Source organism: Tauraco erythrolophus, chromosome 4, assembly GCF_009769465.1.
Source record: "Tauraco erythrolophus isolate bTauEry1 chromosome 4, bTauEry1.pri, whole genome shotgun sequence".
Classification (NCBI taxonomy): Eukaryota; Metazoa; Chordata; class Aves; order Musophagiformes; family Musophagidae; genus Tauraco; species Tauraco erythrolophus.
The window spans coordinates 82,870,254-82,887,179 of record NC_141468.1 but is presented as its reverse complement, the minus strand read 5'-3'; the positions used below and the strand labels follow the sequence as shown (position 1 = coordinate 82,887,179).

Here is a 16,926-nt window from a genome sequence, read left to right as displayed (position 1 = left end):
GACAAGGGGTAATGGTTTTAAAATAGAGGGAGGTAGATTCAGATTGGAGATTAGGAAAAAATTTTTTACCATGAGAGTTGTAGAACACTGGAACAGGTTGCCCAGAGAGGTGGTGGATGCCCCATCCCTGGAGACGTTCAAGGCCAGGTTGGACGAGGCCCTGAGCAACCTGATCTAGTTGGAGATATCCCTGTTCCTTGCAGGGGGGTTGGACTAGATGACCTTTGAAGGTCCCTTCCAGCCCTAACCATTCTATGATTCTATGATATGACATGCTTTCTGTCCATAAATGTGCAATTCAATCAGGAGGCTAAATCTGTAAATAATCAAGTTTGCCGTGTTTTGTTCTTTCATTTTAATGAAATGGAGAACAAAGTTTGCCTCTGGGGGGAGGGAAGAATCTTCTAGATCATACAGGTTTCAAATAGAAAACTGCTTTTCGTGAATTTCTTCCTGTCTTATTCTCTCCTAGGATATGGCTCACCATATGGTCTCCATGACATCTTAAACTTATTAATAGTTGTGTTAGCAAGAATGTATTGTAGAAAATCTATGTAAGCATTACTTGAGGTATATTTTGTGTCAGTAAATTCTACAGATCCATCTGCCAATCAGTCAGCCAAAGCAATAGCTAGTGTGTCTAACCACGAACTTTGCAGTGTGGGAGCGGTGGGAAGTGTTTGCATGTCTTACAACAAGGAGGAGTTAATATAATACTTTTTCAACTGAAATTTTTGAAAATCCAGTGTTCTTTTTACTGTGAGTATTTGTCATCTTTCTGTACTTTCTTTTAGTCCTTGCCATTTTCTAATCTTCGTACACTCATGCAGTGTTTTCTTTAGAAGCCCTCAAAGGAATGAAAAAAATCACCAATAGAAAGCAAATGTTATTTTTTGCTAAAACTAAAGGAATTCCTTAATTGTTATTCTTTAAGTTTCTCTATCTTCCTATCTAATTACTTTTAAAATACTCAAACTGCCTCCCAAAATGTATCTGTCTATTCTTTTAAACAATTTTTCCATGCTTTCTCTCCTGGCCCAGTTGCACCTGTCGGTGACATGATATCCTTTACTACTTAGAGGGTTTTTTTGGTTTGAATTGGTATCTTCATTCCAACAGGTTTGCTACCTCAGCCTTCCTTGTTTCTGTGTCAGACTTAATAACATGCATTTCATGGGACCAGAGTCTTTCTTTTTTGAAAATGCAACAGAACTTAAAATGTGAAGGGAATTGCAGAAATATGTGGCATGTTGTAAGCCTCTAGCTTAAAAGATGTCTCATGAAAGGCCATTCTGTTCTCTACAGAGATCTTCACATGCTAGAAGATGTAGTGAACTGTACAGCTCCATTTACCTGACAAATACTTTCCAGCATAAGGGTTATTTGAGACAGTGCAATAAAATTCAGATAATAAAACTGTTAAAAATGAAATGCACATCTATTTCTCATTTACAATCAAGTCACTACTGACAAATGCTAAAATCTCAAGGGAAATTCACAAATCCACAGGATGCTACAGCAGCGCTTAGTTTTCTGTTTGAATCTGTTTTAGCTGAAAGGTACAGCTAGAGAAATAGCTCCCAACTGGCTATCTATATGAAAAGAATCCAAGACTACAAGTTGTTCTTACTTCTAAAGCAAATTGTAATCTATGATTATCCAGCTCAAAAGTCAACTTTTACGAAAAAACATTTTAAAGTCTCAAGGGAGACCTACCAGTCTACAGCTGCATAGACAGAAGTTATAAAATGGGTGGCTGTCAATCATTAGCATCATCTAGGAGGGAAGAACAAAACAGCAAAGGGAGTGCTGGGGTTAAACAGCAAAGGAAATCAGTTTCATAACTGAAGGAGAATCGAGGTTGAGAAATGAGCTGTGAAGGGGAAATTTGAAGTCCTGCATAGTGTGGCCCGTTGCTAAGGACTAAACCCAACAATTATCATTTACGTATGTTTATTTTTCAGTAGTGTCTTAGATAATCTATGGTTCAAATCCTTTGCAAAATTGATTTGATATACACGAGCTGTGGTACCGATGAGCTCTTTTCTTAGGACAATACCCTTAAAGACTGGAATATTGAATTTGTTGTGATACAGTTGTCTCACTTCTCTGCTTCCAGAGATTTCAGTATGTGTAAATAATGACATATTCATTGTAGCAAACCCTGGAGATGAGTTGTCCCCTAATATCATAGAATCATAGAATCATAGAATGGTTTGGGTTGGAAGGGACCTCAAAGATCATCTAGTTCCAGCCCCCGTGCCATGGGCAGGGACACCTTCCACTACACCAGATTGCTCAAAGCCTTATCCAACCTAACCTTGAACACTTCCAGGGATGGGGTAGCCACAGCTTCTCTGGGCAACCTGTTCCAGTGCCTCATCACCCTCAGAGTGAAGAATTTCTTCCTTAGATCTATTTTAAATCTACTCTCTTTCAATTTAAAGCCATTATCCCTTGTCCTATCACTACACACCCTTGTAAAAAAAGTCCCTCTCCAGCTTTCCTGTAGACCTCCTTTAAGTATGTACTGGAAGGCTGCTAGGACTCCTCGGAACCTTCTCCTCTCCAGGTTGAACATCCTCAACTCTCTCAGCCTGTCTTCATAGCAGAGGTGCTCCAGCCCTTGAATCATCTTCATGTCCCTCCTCTGGACTCGCTCCAGCAGCTCCATGTCCTTCTTATGTTGGGGGCCCCAGAGCTGAATACAGTATTCCAGGTGGGGTCTCACAAGAGCAGAGTAGAGGGGCAGAGTCACCTCCTTCGACCTGTTGGCCACGCTTTCTTTTAATCTAGCCCAGGATATGATTGCCTTTCTTGGACATTGAGCCATTGACTGCAACTCTCTGAGTACTCTATCCTCAACCATCTATCCAATTCCTTATCCGAGTGGTTCATCTGTCAAAACCATGTCTCTCCAGTTTAGAGACAAGGATGTCATGTGGGACAGTGTCAAATGCTTTGCACAAGTCCAGGTATATGGTGTCAGTTGCTCTTCCCTTATCTACCAGTGCTGAAATCTCATCATAGAAGGCCACCAAATTTGTCAGGCACAGTTTGCCCTTAGTGAAGCCATGTTGGCTGACATCAATCACCTCCTTTTTTTCCATGTGCCTTAGCATCGTTTCCAGGAGGATCTGCTCCATAATCTTGCCGGGCACAGAGGTGAGACTGATTGACCTGTGGCTTTCTACGGGGTCTTCTGGGTCTTCTTTTTTTCCGTTTTTAAAAATGAGAGCTATGTTTCCACTTTTCCAGTCAGTGAGAACTTCACCAGACTGCCACAACTTATCAAATATGACAGATAGTGGCTTAGCAACTTCATCTGCCGGTTCCTTCAGGACCTGCGGATGCACCGCATCAGGTCCCATGGACTTGTGCACCTTCAGGTTCCTTAGATGGTCTCAAACATGATCTTCTCCTGCAGTGAGTGGTTCTTCATTCTCCCAGTACCTGCCTTTGCCTTCTGTAACTTGGGCTGTGCAGCTGGAGCTCTTGCCAGTGAAGACTGAGGCAGAAAAGTCACTGAGTACCTCAGCCTTCTCCATATCCTGGGCAACCAGTTCTGCCATTTTCTTCCAGAGAGAGCCTACATATTCCCTAGTCCTCTTTTTGTCACTGACACACCTATGCAAGTTTTTATTGTTGCCCTTGATGTCCCTGGCCAGATTTAACTCATCAGGGCTTTAGCTTTCCTAACCTGATCTCTGGTTGCTTGGATAATTTCTTTGTATTACTCCCAGGCTACCTGTCTCTGTTTCTACCCTCTGTAGGCTTCCTCTCTGTGTTTGATAGCCAGACTATGAAGATGTTTTCCTTAGGCCTGAAGTGATTTCTCTTGCATTGAGTCACAGAGCCAAAAAATGAATTAATTGTGTCCTCTAATCAAAATTAATTTATGGATTACTGAAATCAGTTTTGATGTAACACTCAAAAGTTTGCAAGACTATTCACTGGAAAAACCCCTCCAGCCTCAATTAATTACCAGAATACAAGATGGCACAGTTTCCAGGCATGTGAAGTGTAGGATTTTTTACTCAGATCTGCTTCTAGACCTTACCCTGTTGCTGGCTTTTAGCAAATCAACTTATGTATGTAAGCATACATAGCATAAGCACCACATGATACTAGTTGTTGAGTTCATAAGTATTTGCTGTAATTCTAGTGTTTCTGAGGATGTTAAATGTTTGCTCAAATACAAACGTAAAGGGTAGAACAACTCCTATTAAATATTTTTCTGTTGTACCAGTGGTCCTGGACATCATTGAAATTCAAGAGAGCAATGGATATTACATCTGGGGCTTGACAAATTGTCAGGTGGTTAAGAGAACGTATTAAGTGCCCATTCTTTCAAAAAGATTCAACTCAGCCTCAAGCTGATGTTGAGATTTACAAGCTGAAGGAAACAGTTTAGTAACCAGGCCCAGCAAATTAACAAAATCCCGTTCAAGAAGAGTGACAAGAGCCATGTTTCCTGAAACAAACTAACCTGTAGATTTTTCACCAGAGTGCCTATGCACTTGAGCTCATAATTATTCTAATCACATCTTCTATAGATTCTTTTGCTAACTTAGATGTAGTCCCAGTTTTGACTTACACTAAATTAATTCTAAACTAATTATTAGCTGTTGAATTTTCTGGAAAGGTTGGGATTAAAATAATTTTATAATTCTTTTTTTAGCTGAAAAAAAAGAAGAATTTCTCTCATCAAAGCATTGCATATATTCAAATGCTGGCTGATGTTAAGGACAAGCAGTCACTAAGTAATAACATTTTTCTGCTCGACTCGGTACCTATATAGAGAATATTTCACTGTTCAGTAACCTGTTGAACTGGGCAAGAAGAGGAAGAGAAAGACTAGTTTCTGTATTATCTGCACGTTTGGCACACAAGCCTTTGGAGCAATCACATAGTTAGAAGATAGGATGATAGGAAAAGGATTCATTGTTTTTAATATGCAGTCTTCCTTCAAATATGTTTTGTTCTAAATAGCCATGTGAATATTAAAGTAACAATTTCATCTTCCTAATAGGTTGCCTAGAATAAATAAATAAATAAATAATCCTTGCAAAATCAACTAAGTTTGGGCTATCATGATAATTTCTTTATAATGTAATGCCTCCCTCATCAACCAAGCCTTCTCAGCATTATACAATTATAAACTGTGTTAAAACATCATCAAATATGTACCGTAACAGAGAAACAGCATAATAAAATCAGACATTAGCTGCAGTGTTAGAAGAGGGTTTGAAAGTGCTACAGGTGGTAACTGATTGCAGCACAGAAGCCAGGCCTTTCAAGTAGGTCCAACTGTTAGACTTTTTTTTTTTTTCCAAAATATCCACATTTTTATTTGATGGCCTGTAGTTAATTCAGTGATCAAAGTGTACATATTGTTTTGTTCAGCTTGTTTTATCGAACTTAAAAGCTCAAGTTTAGAGCTGCAGGTGTCATTATACTTCTGAGCACTTACTTTTACAATTTCTTCTCTTCCTCTCTGGATAGCAATGAGCAGTTGTTACTGAATATGTGGTACTGTCTCCCGTGCTTCGCTTCTGATTTATTTTTCTAGTGGGTATATTGTTGGCAAAAGGTGCTGGATGGGCAGCTGGGAAAAGAGCAATCTGTTTTTGTGTTGAGCTCATAAAGCAGTAACACTGGTGGCCCGTGACACCTTCTGGCACACATGATGGTTCTGATTTCAAAGGACTTTCTCCAGGGCGAATTGACAGGATAATCTGTGTCCTTTACTCATCGTTTCTCTGTATGCCTACACTGCCAAGTCAGAGTTTCAAAGGAGCCTAATAGCCGTATCAGTTCAGAGCAGAGGGATTCACGGCTTTTTGCGGGGCAGGTACTTTCCCTCAGAGAACTGAATCCAAGCCCAGCAGCTCTTTTGAACGATCTCTAATTGACTGTGGTGCTGTTTGAAGACATTTTTGCCCCTTTGGCAGAGATCACCACTCTTGTGGCTCTGGTGACTGAAAGATCTGAATGAACACTTCCAGTTTGCTTTAGGAGAAGACAGAAAATAATCTTGGAATGGCAATGGACAAACTTTAAGTACTGACAGATAGTTAAATATGACACCATGTAGCAGATATATGCAGTAGAGCACATCTGTTCAAAATCTTCTGTGAAGAGTCGGTTTTGATCAGTCAGGTTACACCAAAATTTAATTCTTTTGCTTTTTTAGAGAAAAATGTTTTGACCAGCTATATTTTCCAGCCTTTTTTCCCTGTTTTATCACTGCTACTGAACCGTGCTTTCCTCTTTAATCATTTTACAGTTAGACTTCCATCAAAAATCTATATGAGGCTACAGCCACAGTGGTTTCAATCAGAATTTGTTCAGAATACAGCTTATGTCAAATACTCAAACATTTCCCTGTCAGAAATGGCTGTTTCACTGACTTGGAATCTTTGTGGAGAAAGATGTTGATTTTTACTAAATTTTCCTTTAGAAAACCTAAAAAGAAAACTTGTTTTCCATTTCAAAATTACCTCTGTTTAAAAAATACTTTTTATAGAATCATAGAATCATAGAATCATAGAATGGTTAGGGTTGGAAGGGACCTTAAAGATCATCTAGTTCCAACCCCCCTGCCATGGGCAGGGAAACCCTCCACTACACCAGGTTGCCCAAAGCCTCATCCAACCTGGCCTTGAACACTGCCAGGGATGGGGCACCCACAACTTCTCTGGGCAACCTGTTCCACTGCCTCACCACTCTCAGAGTGAAAAATTTATTTCTTATATCTAACCTAAATCTGCCCTCTTTCAGTTTAAATCCATTGCCCCTTGTCCTATCGCTACACACCCTTGTAAAAAGTCCCTCTCCAGCTTTCCTGTAGGCCTCTTTTAGGTATTGGAAAGCTGCTATAAGATCACCGCGGAGCCTTCTCTTCTCCAGGCTGAACAGCCCCAACTCTCTCAGCCTGTCTTCATAGCAGAGGTGTTCCAGCCCTCGGATCATCTTCGTGGCCCTCCTCTGGACTCACTCCAGCAGCTCCATGTCCTTCTTGTGTTGGGGACTCCAGAGCTGAACACACTATTCCAGGTGGGGTCTCACGAGAGTTGAGTAGAGGGGCAGAATCACTTCCCTTGACCTGCTGGCCACGCTGCTTTTGATGCAGCCCAGGATACGGTTGGCTTTCTGGGCTGACAGTGCACATTGCCGGCTCATGTTGAGCTTCTCATCCACCAGCCTTCCCAAGTCCTTTTCCTCAGGGCTGCTCTCAATCCATTCTCCGCCCAGCCTGTACTTGTGCTTGGGATTGCCCCGACTCACATGCAGGATCTTGCACTTGGCCTTGTTGAACTTCATGAGGTTCTCACAGGCCCATCTCTCCAGCCTGTCAAGGTCCCTCTGGATGGCATCCCTTCCCTCCAGCATGTCCACAACACTACACAACTTGGTGTCATCTGCAAACTTGCTGAGGATGCACTCAATCCCACTGTCCATGTCTCCAACAAAGATGTTAAATAGCACTGGTCTCAGTACCGACCCCTGAGGAACACCACTCGTCACTGGCCTCCACGTGGACATTGAACTGTTGACCACAACTCTTTGAGAGTGACCATCCAGCCAATTCCTTATCCACTGAGTGGTCCATCCATCAAAGCCATGTCTTTTTGGTGTGTTATGATATGAACTAGAAAAGCTGACATTGGGATAAATTGTCTGAAATGAACCCTTTTTGTGTGGGAAATTTCCAGCTTTTTTGTTGTTGCTCAGAACAAAAGAAGTCTTCAGGTGACTGTTAAGTTCCCTTAGCACAGATATTTCCTGTTTCAGGTAAGTAGAAGCAGCACGAGAAGATCCATAATTTGCTTCCTATTTTGGTACATATAAAGGAAATTACTACATATGATAGCTTAAATTAAAAAAGGTATTTGAAGATCAGGGTGGGTTTTTTTCCCCTGTATGGCGCTGTAACAGTCTATCCGATTAAGTTATCTGCTATATATTTCTTGACTCTTGTTAAGTAAAGCAAATGAATTGATTTTTTTCCTGTTCCATTTTGAGAGAAAACCTGTTTTCCTGGCATTTTATATTAGTGAGAGCTCAGGAGAGTTGCAGTGGTTCAGTAGCTTTTAATGATATCTATATGTTTTGCTCCAGTTTTCCAGATCAAGATATTCGCAGAGCCGCAGTCCAGCAAATAGAAAATCTGTCAAATGACGAATTGTTTGAATACCTCCCACAGCTGGTTCAGGTAAGGAAGAAATTGATGGCCAAGGAAGTCTTCTGTTCAGATCAATAACTTCATTAAATACTTTTGATTCTTTCGGCTTGATTGGTACATTGTAAGAGGAATAAATAAGAAAGACTGGTCAGCTGATGCAATGATTGAATTAACACCAGTGCTGAGCTATAGACTGTTTGCCACTCAAGAGAACGTAGTTGGTTGGCATGCTGATTGAACTTTCCTGTGTACTGCAAGAAGATATTTTCAAGTAAAAAAAGAAAAATAAAAAGTACATCTGAACAAGAGAAATTCTGCTATGACCAGCAAACCGGAGGCCGGTGGTTGCAGGACTTTGTTACAGTCAAGGAAGAAAATGGTGTTGCAACGAATCATGGTTTTCTTAATACCACGTACGTGGGGAAAGTCATTGTCAGCACAAAGTAACCAGGGCAATTTGGGTGTAGAAATGTCTCTTTCTAGATATGCATGGCATTTCACTGGAAATTAATGTTTTACAAGTTATGGGCCCACTGCTTCCAAAGCGATTACCTTGTGGTTGGGTGGGTCCTGTGTTACAGTTAAGGAGGAACCAGCCATTTTGGAAGTTTTACACCCTTACTTAGTAACACCATGTGCATGGTTTGTTTACAATTTCAGAGTTCCTCAGGGTTTTTGTGTTGTTTTAAATATACATTTATGTAAACGTATGCACATATTTACAAATATCTATCTCTCTATCTATATATGTATATATGTATGGCTATATTTATGTAATCCACTACTGTGAAGCAGTGGGACCTGCACAGCTTTACAGCATTCACACAGTAGAACACTTATGTGACCTTTCACTTTCCACAGCTTCTCTTTCACAAAGAAGTTTATTTTCCAAACCAGATAATCAGATAAAGATTTAAATATAACATTGATAGTTTTAAGCAGGGACAGAAAAGGTGCATATTTACATATATGATAACACAGCCAGAATCAAGACAGCATCTGCGTGTCTTACAGATGGTGCAGACACTTATGTCCTGAAGTTTCTTGCTTAGTGCATCACTAGGGCAGTCTTTATATGATGGATTGCTTCATTCAAACTAAGCATTGGGTCATTTCTTATTAATTTTTTTATAAAGGAAAGACAATAAAGTCAACATACAAGTGATTCTTCTTATTAATTTATCTGTTAAGGTTCTCAAGTTTGAGTGGAGTCTTGAAAGTCCTCTAGTGAAACTTCTGCTGAATCGTTCTCTTCAGAGCATCCAAGTAGCTCATCAACTTTATTGGTAAGACCATTTGCTGTTACTACCATGGTCATGGTCCGTTACATTGAACTTTTTCCATGATTCTATTGGCAGCAAACTCTCTTTTTGTTTAAAATCATCAGAAAACCTGTTTTTTTGTTCTCTCTTTATTCTCCTTTCAGTACTGGGTATGGGTAAATTGTATAAAAGACCTACTTATCTCTGCCTTCATCCTGCCTCTGGTGGAAGGAAAGTTCTGTTCACTGAATTAAGATGCCATTTCTATTTCTCTGCATTCTCCAAGCAGCATTGGCTTATTTATATAGGATCCTGCTTTTGTGATTTCTCTGACCTCTCCTGAAGCTGTCAGACTTCTCGTGTGTCAAAGTGTATCTCGTATCCTTTTGCATATCAGTCTGACTCGTGATGGTAGAGTTTCCAATAGTTCCTTTTCGTGATTGTGGAAACGTAGCGGTCCTGACAGTAAGTGCCATTCACATCTACCTCCGCAATGTAAGGACCTCTGTAATTGTATGAGATAGTTATTCTACTTGCTCTACTGTTACTTCAAGGCTCTCTGAATAGGATTGTGAGTTTCTGCTATCTGAAAAACTGCCCTGTGATCTGAAAATCAAACTGTTGTGTTTGGGGGTTTTTTTTTCATGTTTAGTAGTAGTGATGGATGAACTGAGCTTTCATTTACAGTTCAACTGGTTCAGACCCCTTAAAACAAAAGGTTTCCTCCCTGCAAAGGAGAGACAGCACCTTGAAATGTAACCATTTGGTTGATGAAGTGTGGGATCGGAAAGAGCATAGATCATACTTTTATACCTGCATAATCTCTGGAAGTGTTAGTGGGGATAAAAGAGAATTATGAATGTGTTTGTTTTGCTGAAATGAGTAGGATAACAATAACATGCCTAATGAGCATATCTGTCAAATAAAGAGGAACCACATTTAGCGAGCCGTCTTTCTGACAGTGCCTGAAATATGCCTGAGACCATTTCAACTACCCCATATTAAACTTAGTCATACTGGATATAAAATGTCCAGTCTAGAGTTCTTAAATGTGCCCAAAGAGTTGGTAGTTTTCCTGTGCAATTACAAATTATTTCTAGAGTTCAATGGACAGTGGGAACATAATCAGTTTGTCTGTATTTTCTTTAACTCCTCTCTTTTTCTCAGAAGGAAGACTGCTATGTATCTACGGTCTTCTTCCTCTTTATTTTGCAGCATAAACCTGTGTAGATCCCCATTTTTTTCCCCAAATTTTGCAAAATCTGTCCAATATTACAATCTTGAGTAATATATAGCAGATATTTCATGTTGAATAATATATATACTTATCTGGCACAGTACAATTTAATGTGGCAAAATACATTTGTTTTATATATAACTTAACTATACAAGCCCACATCAAACAGAATATTTCTCAGTGTTCACTTTACTCTCTGCCTTCCAACTGGTAGTAGCCCTGTTCATGTCATCCAACTGTGGATTGTTTTTCAAGTACGTTTTCTCCCCATGTGCATTAGCAAATAGAGTGATCAACTAGTCAGTGTTTGTTAAATATTTTGGTTATCGTCTTCTGCTTTAGTTGCAAATGAAATAGTTTACTAAACTTGTTTCTAATTACACATGTCCTGGAGTTGCACATGGTTTTAGACACTTCCCATAAATGATATTTCTAATTACATAAATAATGATTTGCTATTTATCCCAAAATAAACATTACCTTCTACCTGAAATGTGAACTTTAATTTCCTAGAATGATAGCTTTTGGTTAAATCTTAAAATCAATATGCATTTGTATGCGTGTAAGTGTAAATATGTGTATGTATCTAAAACTTATACATACACACATACATTTCTAGAAATATTCAAAAAGATTTACCTTTGGAATTTTTTTCTTTATAATACAAAAATGTATTTTCTCTAATCATTGTTCTTCATTACTGTCTTTCAGTTCAGTATTGTCTTACTGAGTCGCAAGACAGAAATGAATGTAATTTTGTCAGCATTAGGATCTTGGTAGGATCTCCTTAGCCAAAAAAAAGCAGATAATATCAGGAGGGAGAAACACTGTGATAGTGGATCAGGTGTGTATATTTTGAGTTCTTTTTCATGGACCGACCTGTCAATAAACTGCAACAGATGACTTGTTTCTGACAACAAATTCCCATAACGGTGATGTCTTAGAATATGGCGAAACCTGGGGGAGTGGGAAAACATGAGCAAATACAGCAAACAGAAATAATAGCAGCCACCTCTGTTGGAGCCATCCTTGGAAGTAGAGTAGTAGAGCTGTGTACACCTAATACAAACCGAATGGCCATTAGTTTTAGGTGGGGAGGTTGTTTCATGTGATATACTTGCTGACTGGCTGCTCTCAATTTCAAATTGACAAATTTTAAACAGTCTGACTAAACTTCTGAGTATAATGTTTATGTTTAGTTGCACAAAGTAATTGTGCAAGCATCTAGTAGTCCCATTCCACGTAGTGAAAGGAGGAGTACTTCTTTTATAGAGATTTTATTGTTCAACTGTTCCAGTCTAAACTGAGAATTTAAATGTGGCACACATCTCTTAACATTTTGCTTCTTGTATTCGATGCACTCTACACTTCTTTTTATTTGGTTACTCTGCTCCACCATGTTCTTCAGTAGTAAATTTTTTTCTATGTAACCTTTCAATTTATGTAATTATTCATATTCCTGTTCCAATATTTTAAAAGGCAGTTTCCCAAGTCATAAATTCTATTAAAAAAACCCAGTAATTTCATAGTTTTTATTCATAAACCCTTTATTAATAAAGGCTTTCTTTTACTTCACAAATGGAATTTCAGTTCTTATAAAAGTAATGGAAAACAGACATTTTCTTGCAGTTATCTCTGAAGAGATTTTTAGAAAGAAGCTCAGTGATTTAATAATGTGGGGAACACATGTGCATATACACTCATGCAACTTCTTTTAAAAAATGTGATTAGGTAACATTTTATTCTCAAGTGTTGCTTTCTGTTTCATTACCAAATTAGCAATCAAGAAGCAAGGACTAGTAATAACAAATTTTAGTAACAAGGTTATATTTATTTTTAATTGTAATGAATGACATTACCATTCCACTATTAAATAATACAACATTGTACATATTGTACCTGCCCAAAATAAAACTTGGAAAAGAAGAATAATGTAATTCAGAAAACTGCTAATGTGATTTCAGGACTACAGGGAGAATGTCAGGTGATTTTAACTTCCATGTTTTACAACACTGTTTTATATCTAGAAACTAGTGACTAGGACTGGAGGTGACTGTCAACACTAACTTATTTTAATGACAAATATAATTTATAACAGTATCTCAGTTATTTAAAATTGACTCAATTTCCCTGCACACCAGAGATAAGCAGTTACCCAACAATGTTCTACCAGCTCATCACCTTTTTAATATTAATGTTGGATAGTAAATTGTTAACTCCTTTCCATCACACAGTGATAAGTTAGTCTGAAGAATTTATTTAAAAATTATGGGACAATAATTGGCAAAGGTGGACAGAACAAGACAGAATATGCATTCTAGGGACACATCTTTAACTATTGTGAATCAGGACAACTTTAGTCTGTTATTTGCTTATGTCTGCTGCAGATTTGTCCCATTAATTCTGGTATTTAGAGTGAAAAGGTAATTGATTTTACACTGTGTTTGGTTTTTGTTTTTTCCTTATCATGTGTGACTTTTGCCTTCTCTAAATTCTTGATGAATTTGGGCCATCTGCATCCATCAGTATTTCAACTCCTCATTGGCACTGTTGCATTCCCCTTCTCAAGGAGACTAAAAATTGCCCATGTGTACAGTGCCAGAACAGGCCCATGTATCAATTAAATCCCATTTTAATCTTATTTCAAGAGTTCTTAATGTGCATGGGGCATCGGGAACATTTACCCTTCCCCACCATCCTCTAGAAAGTCACTCTGATTCTGGTCTTTTCCCATAAGAGTTCCTGGGAGGGAAGAAGGCTCTAGCAAATTCTCCTCTCACCGTAGCTCCAGAGAATGGGGAAAGTTATTAAACTGGTTCTAGCAAAGCAGAAAAGTTGCTTGAGGAGAAAGAAACCTTTTGAGCCCCTTTGGGCCCTTCTACTTGCCAAAAGTCTGTTTATCTACTTGTTATTGTTTCACATACAGGTGGGATTTTTTTTTGTCAGCTTTTGTGCTGGAATTTTAATCCACTCCTCTGTCTCTGGCAACCTGCCAATAAGTTTCCCACTTGCTTGAGCATTTTTGGCTTTTAGCTACTTTCATAGGTGGCAGCTGCAGCATACAATCGAAACAGCTGGCTGGGGCAGCAGGTGGCCAGGAGTATGTCTCACAGATGGTTGCCTTCCACAGGAGGATTGAATAACAGGGAGAAGTGTAGTGTCCTCTAAGAGCTGTGGCAGCTGCTTGAAGGTGGTGCTAAGAAACAGGTTTTATTGTTGTGAAAGTGTACAAGTGTTTGTAAGTTTTGGCGGAACATGAGAATCTGATATGCTTAGCTCATGAAAAGAAAAGGTCGAGTGAAATCCTTGCTGAAAGCAAAATGTCCTTTTGTAGCTCGTATTCTAAGTTCTTTTAGAGTTTTAAGTCACTAAAACTTTACAGGACTTTTCTAGTTTATAACATTTCTTTAATTTGACTGACAACCAAGAGAAAAGGGCGTAGTCTTCTATATTTTCCAGTCCATATCTTGTAGATAAGTAAGAGTGTGATATTAAAAAAGAACTCTTGGTGAAATCCAGCACACTGAAAACAATATGGATTAGTCCATTGATTTCAGGGCTAGAACATAATATTTTATTTTTATTTCTTTTTCTATATAAAAAGAACTTTAAGAATCTAAAAGAAGGTAACCAATATACGGAGTTAAAATCTCTGCTGTTGGGAGGTTTATCCCTTAATACTATGTTCTCCAAAATCATTACCACTTTGTTTCATTCAGCACTCCAGCACTAGAACAACAAATTATTCCTTCATGTTTTTTGAAAGGAAATATATTTTTTGCTGTCAAAACTGGCTTACATTAACCGTAATTTACTTGAAGCCTTCAAAAGAAGGAATAAATCAAGCAGATACTCATCTGCCCAGCACTCTTAATTATCTGAACATTAAACAGGTGGCCATCTCCAGCTTTTCTCTTCTCATATTACGGTGTCTTTCTCTCACAGTCAGAAGTTGTCAAGTCTGCTAATTATTAATGAACTTCCTAAATAGCTGTGTAGAGCAGGCCCAAACCATTAAAATGATATTAATGTAAATACAAAAGACGTCTATTTTGTTTTGTGTAAATTTGGTCCTTCTCACTGATCAGAATCAGAAGATCATCTAATCACGTATGTGACTTCAAACCCATGTATAGCCAGTCTCATTATACGTTTGATCAGTTGCTTTGCTAGTCTGCATTAGGATTTGAGTTCAAGTCTGGAGTTGCTCAGTCTTACAACCTTCTGAGGCAATGTGTCATTCAGCCAAGTGATGATTATAAATCTAATCTGAATTCAAAGTACTTGATGTCATCATCATAGTGCTTGGGACAGCAGAGAACCTCAGTCATAGAGAAGATCCACATCTAGGGATTTTAGTTCTGAATTTGTAATTCTCACTTATGAAATGCCAACAATTTGATGACCGTTTTTCTCTAGTTACTTGTGTGTTTAGTAAATAACACCATTAGACTGTTATTTTTGTGAGATAGTGATTCAACCATCTAATGTGCTAAGTGTTTCATTGTTAGCCATGTGGGACTTGGATTATTGCCTCGGAAAACAGGCAGATAATTATTTTGTTTCCTAATTTACAGACTTTCAATTTTCTCAGACTCCAATATTAGAAAAAGGTGGTGTCTAATGAAAAAAGGAGGTTTTGTTATGAAGACGTACAAAGTAACATAACTGTTGGTTTTGACAGTCAGTATTTACAGACAGAGTGGACAAATGGTACATTTAAATCAACAAAGCCACACCTTGCATTGACGTAAAAACATTTCAGTTTTCAAGAAAAAACAATGCTATTTCAGACTCACTTTTTTCCAGCTCTGAAGAAAGAGAGGAGTGAGCTGACTCTGACTGCAGCTGGAATTGATAAAAGGACGTAGTATATTGCAGCTCTGGGTTGCCAATGCCAGCTACTGTCAATGTGTAGCTACTCAGAATCTGTCAATACTGCTCCATAAAAGAGGACCAGGAAGCAAGACCAGGCACTAGACCTCTGGTCTGCCATAATTTGTATCTACTGTTTTCCTCTCTGGGTCTGTTTTGGACTGCTTTCTCTAAGAGAGCACTGGAGCACAGTTTGGAAATACTTCACTCCAGGAACCACCCCTAAAAGGCCAGCCCTAAAAGGCCAGATGGGCAAAAGTGCTCCAGTTTTGGCACACTCTGTCCTCCAACACTGCCCTACCCATACTTGCAGATTTGTGTGAACCATCTGGGTCAGGTAACACTGATCTTCATTCTCTGTTAATCTCTGTACCATTTGTGGACTATAACATAACCATCACAGTGTTTCTGAAGCTGTGGGCTCAAACACACAAGCACAGAATCTTATGACTACAGGATGCAGCACACGAAGCACCAGGGAGTCCCAAAGCCCAGTGGTGGGTAGGAAAGATGCAGCCTGTGTGCTGCAGAGGGAACTCCACCTACTACGTCTGTGCCATTTGGCTCCAGGTCCAGGAATTTCTACCTGTGTCTCCCAGTCTTGTAAATGTAGCCTACAACATAGACTGACATTAACTGAGATAATCCAGAGGCTGGGCAGCCTGGTTTGCATCCTAGAAACAATCATTTCAGGCAAATCTACAGGCAGATTGGCAACTGTTTACCCTTTAATAGAAATATTTATAAAGTTGCTGTCTATACTGTTCGGAATCCACACATCTCTGCAGTTTATGAGACTCTTTCCATTGTTTTGAGTGGCTTTTTAATCAGGCAGTTATCTTCTGGGACTAAGAGTGAGATATGTTTTGCTAAAACTAAGTTCATTTGTTTAAAGGGTTTTGCACATAACATCTATTTTACCAAAAGTTTTGCAGATGCTATGATTTCTCTTTACAAACTGAAATATTCTAACTAAAGTAATAAACATTTTTGACTTCTAAGTTTCTAACTAAAAGGAAATAGAAAATAAATTCCAAATAATTAAAAAACAAATTAGAAACACAAGCGGAAAAGGTTAACAAAGAACTCAAACATGGCATTTTAACATTTTAAATATGAAGAGGAAGGTTTTTGTCTCCACTCTGTTAAAAATTACCACCTTTTTAAAAAAGAAATTAATTTAAAAATTAATAGATCAAACAAAGCTATGCCTTTTTGTAATTCAGTGAATATGATATAATCTGGTGAATCCTTGACAAAACACAGAAATAACATATTTGTACATGTGTCAGTTTTTAATTATTTTAATGATGCTTAGCAGAATTAATATGTTCTTGAATGTTTAGAAATCTGGGAATGTTACG

The 16,926-nt window shown here is 38.5% G+C and overlaps 1 protein-coding gene across 1 annotated transcript in view; it reads left to right on the top strand.

The window, feature by feature from the left end:
- PIK3C2G (phosphatidylinositol-4-phosphate 3-kinase catalytic subunit type 2 gamma) overlaps positions 1-16,926 on the top strand; it is a 212,448-nt gene that overhangs the window by 87,604 nt on the left and 107,918 nt on the right. The window contains 2 exon segments of the mRNA XM_086610772.1: positions 8,125-8,218; positions 9,380-9,474. Coding sequence (XP_086466898.1) covers positions 8,125-8,218; positions 9,380-9,474 — 189 coding nt within the window.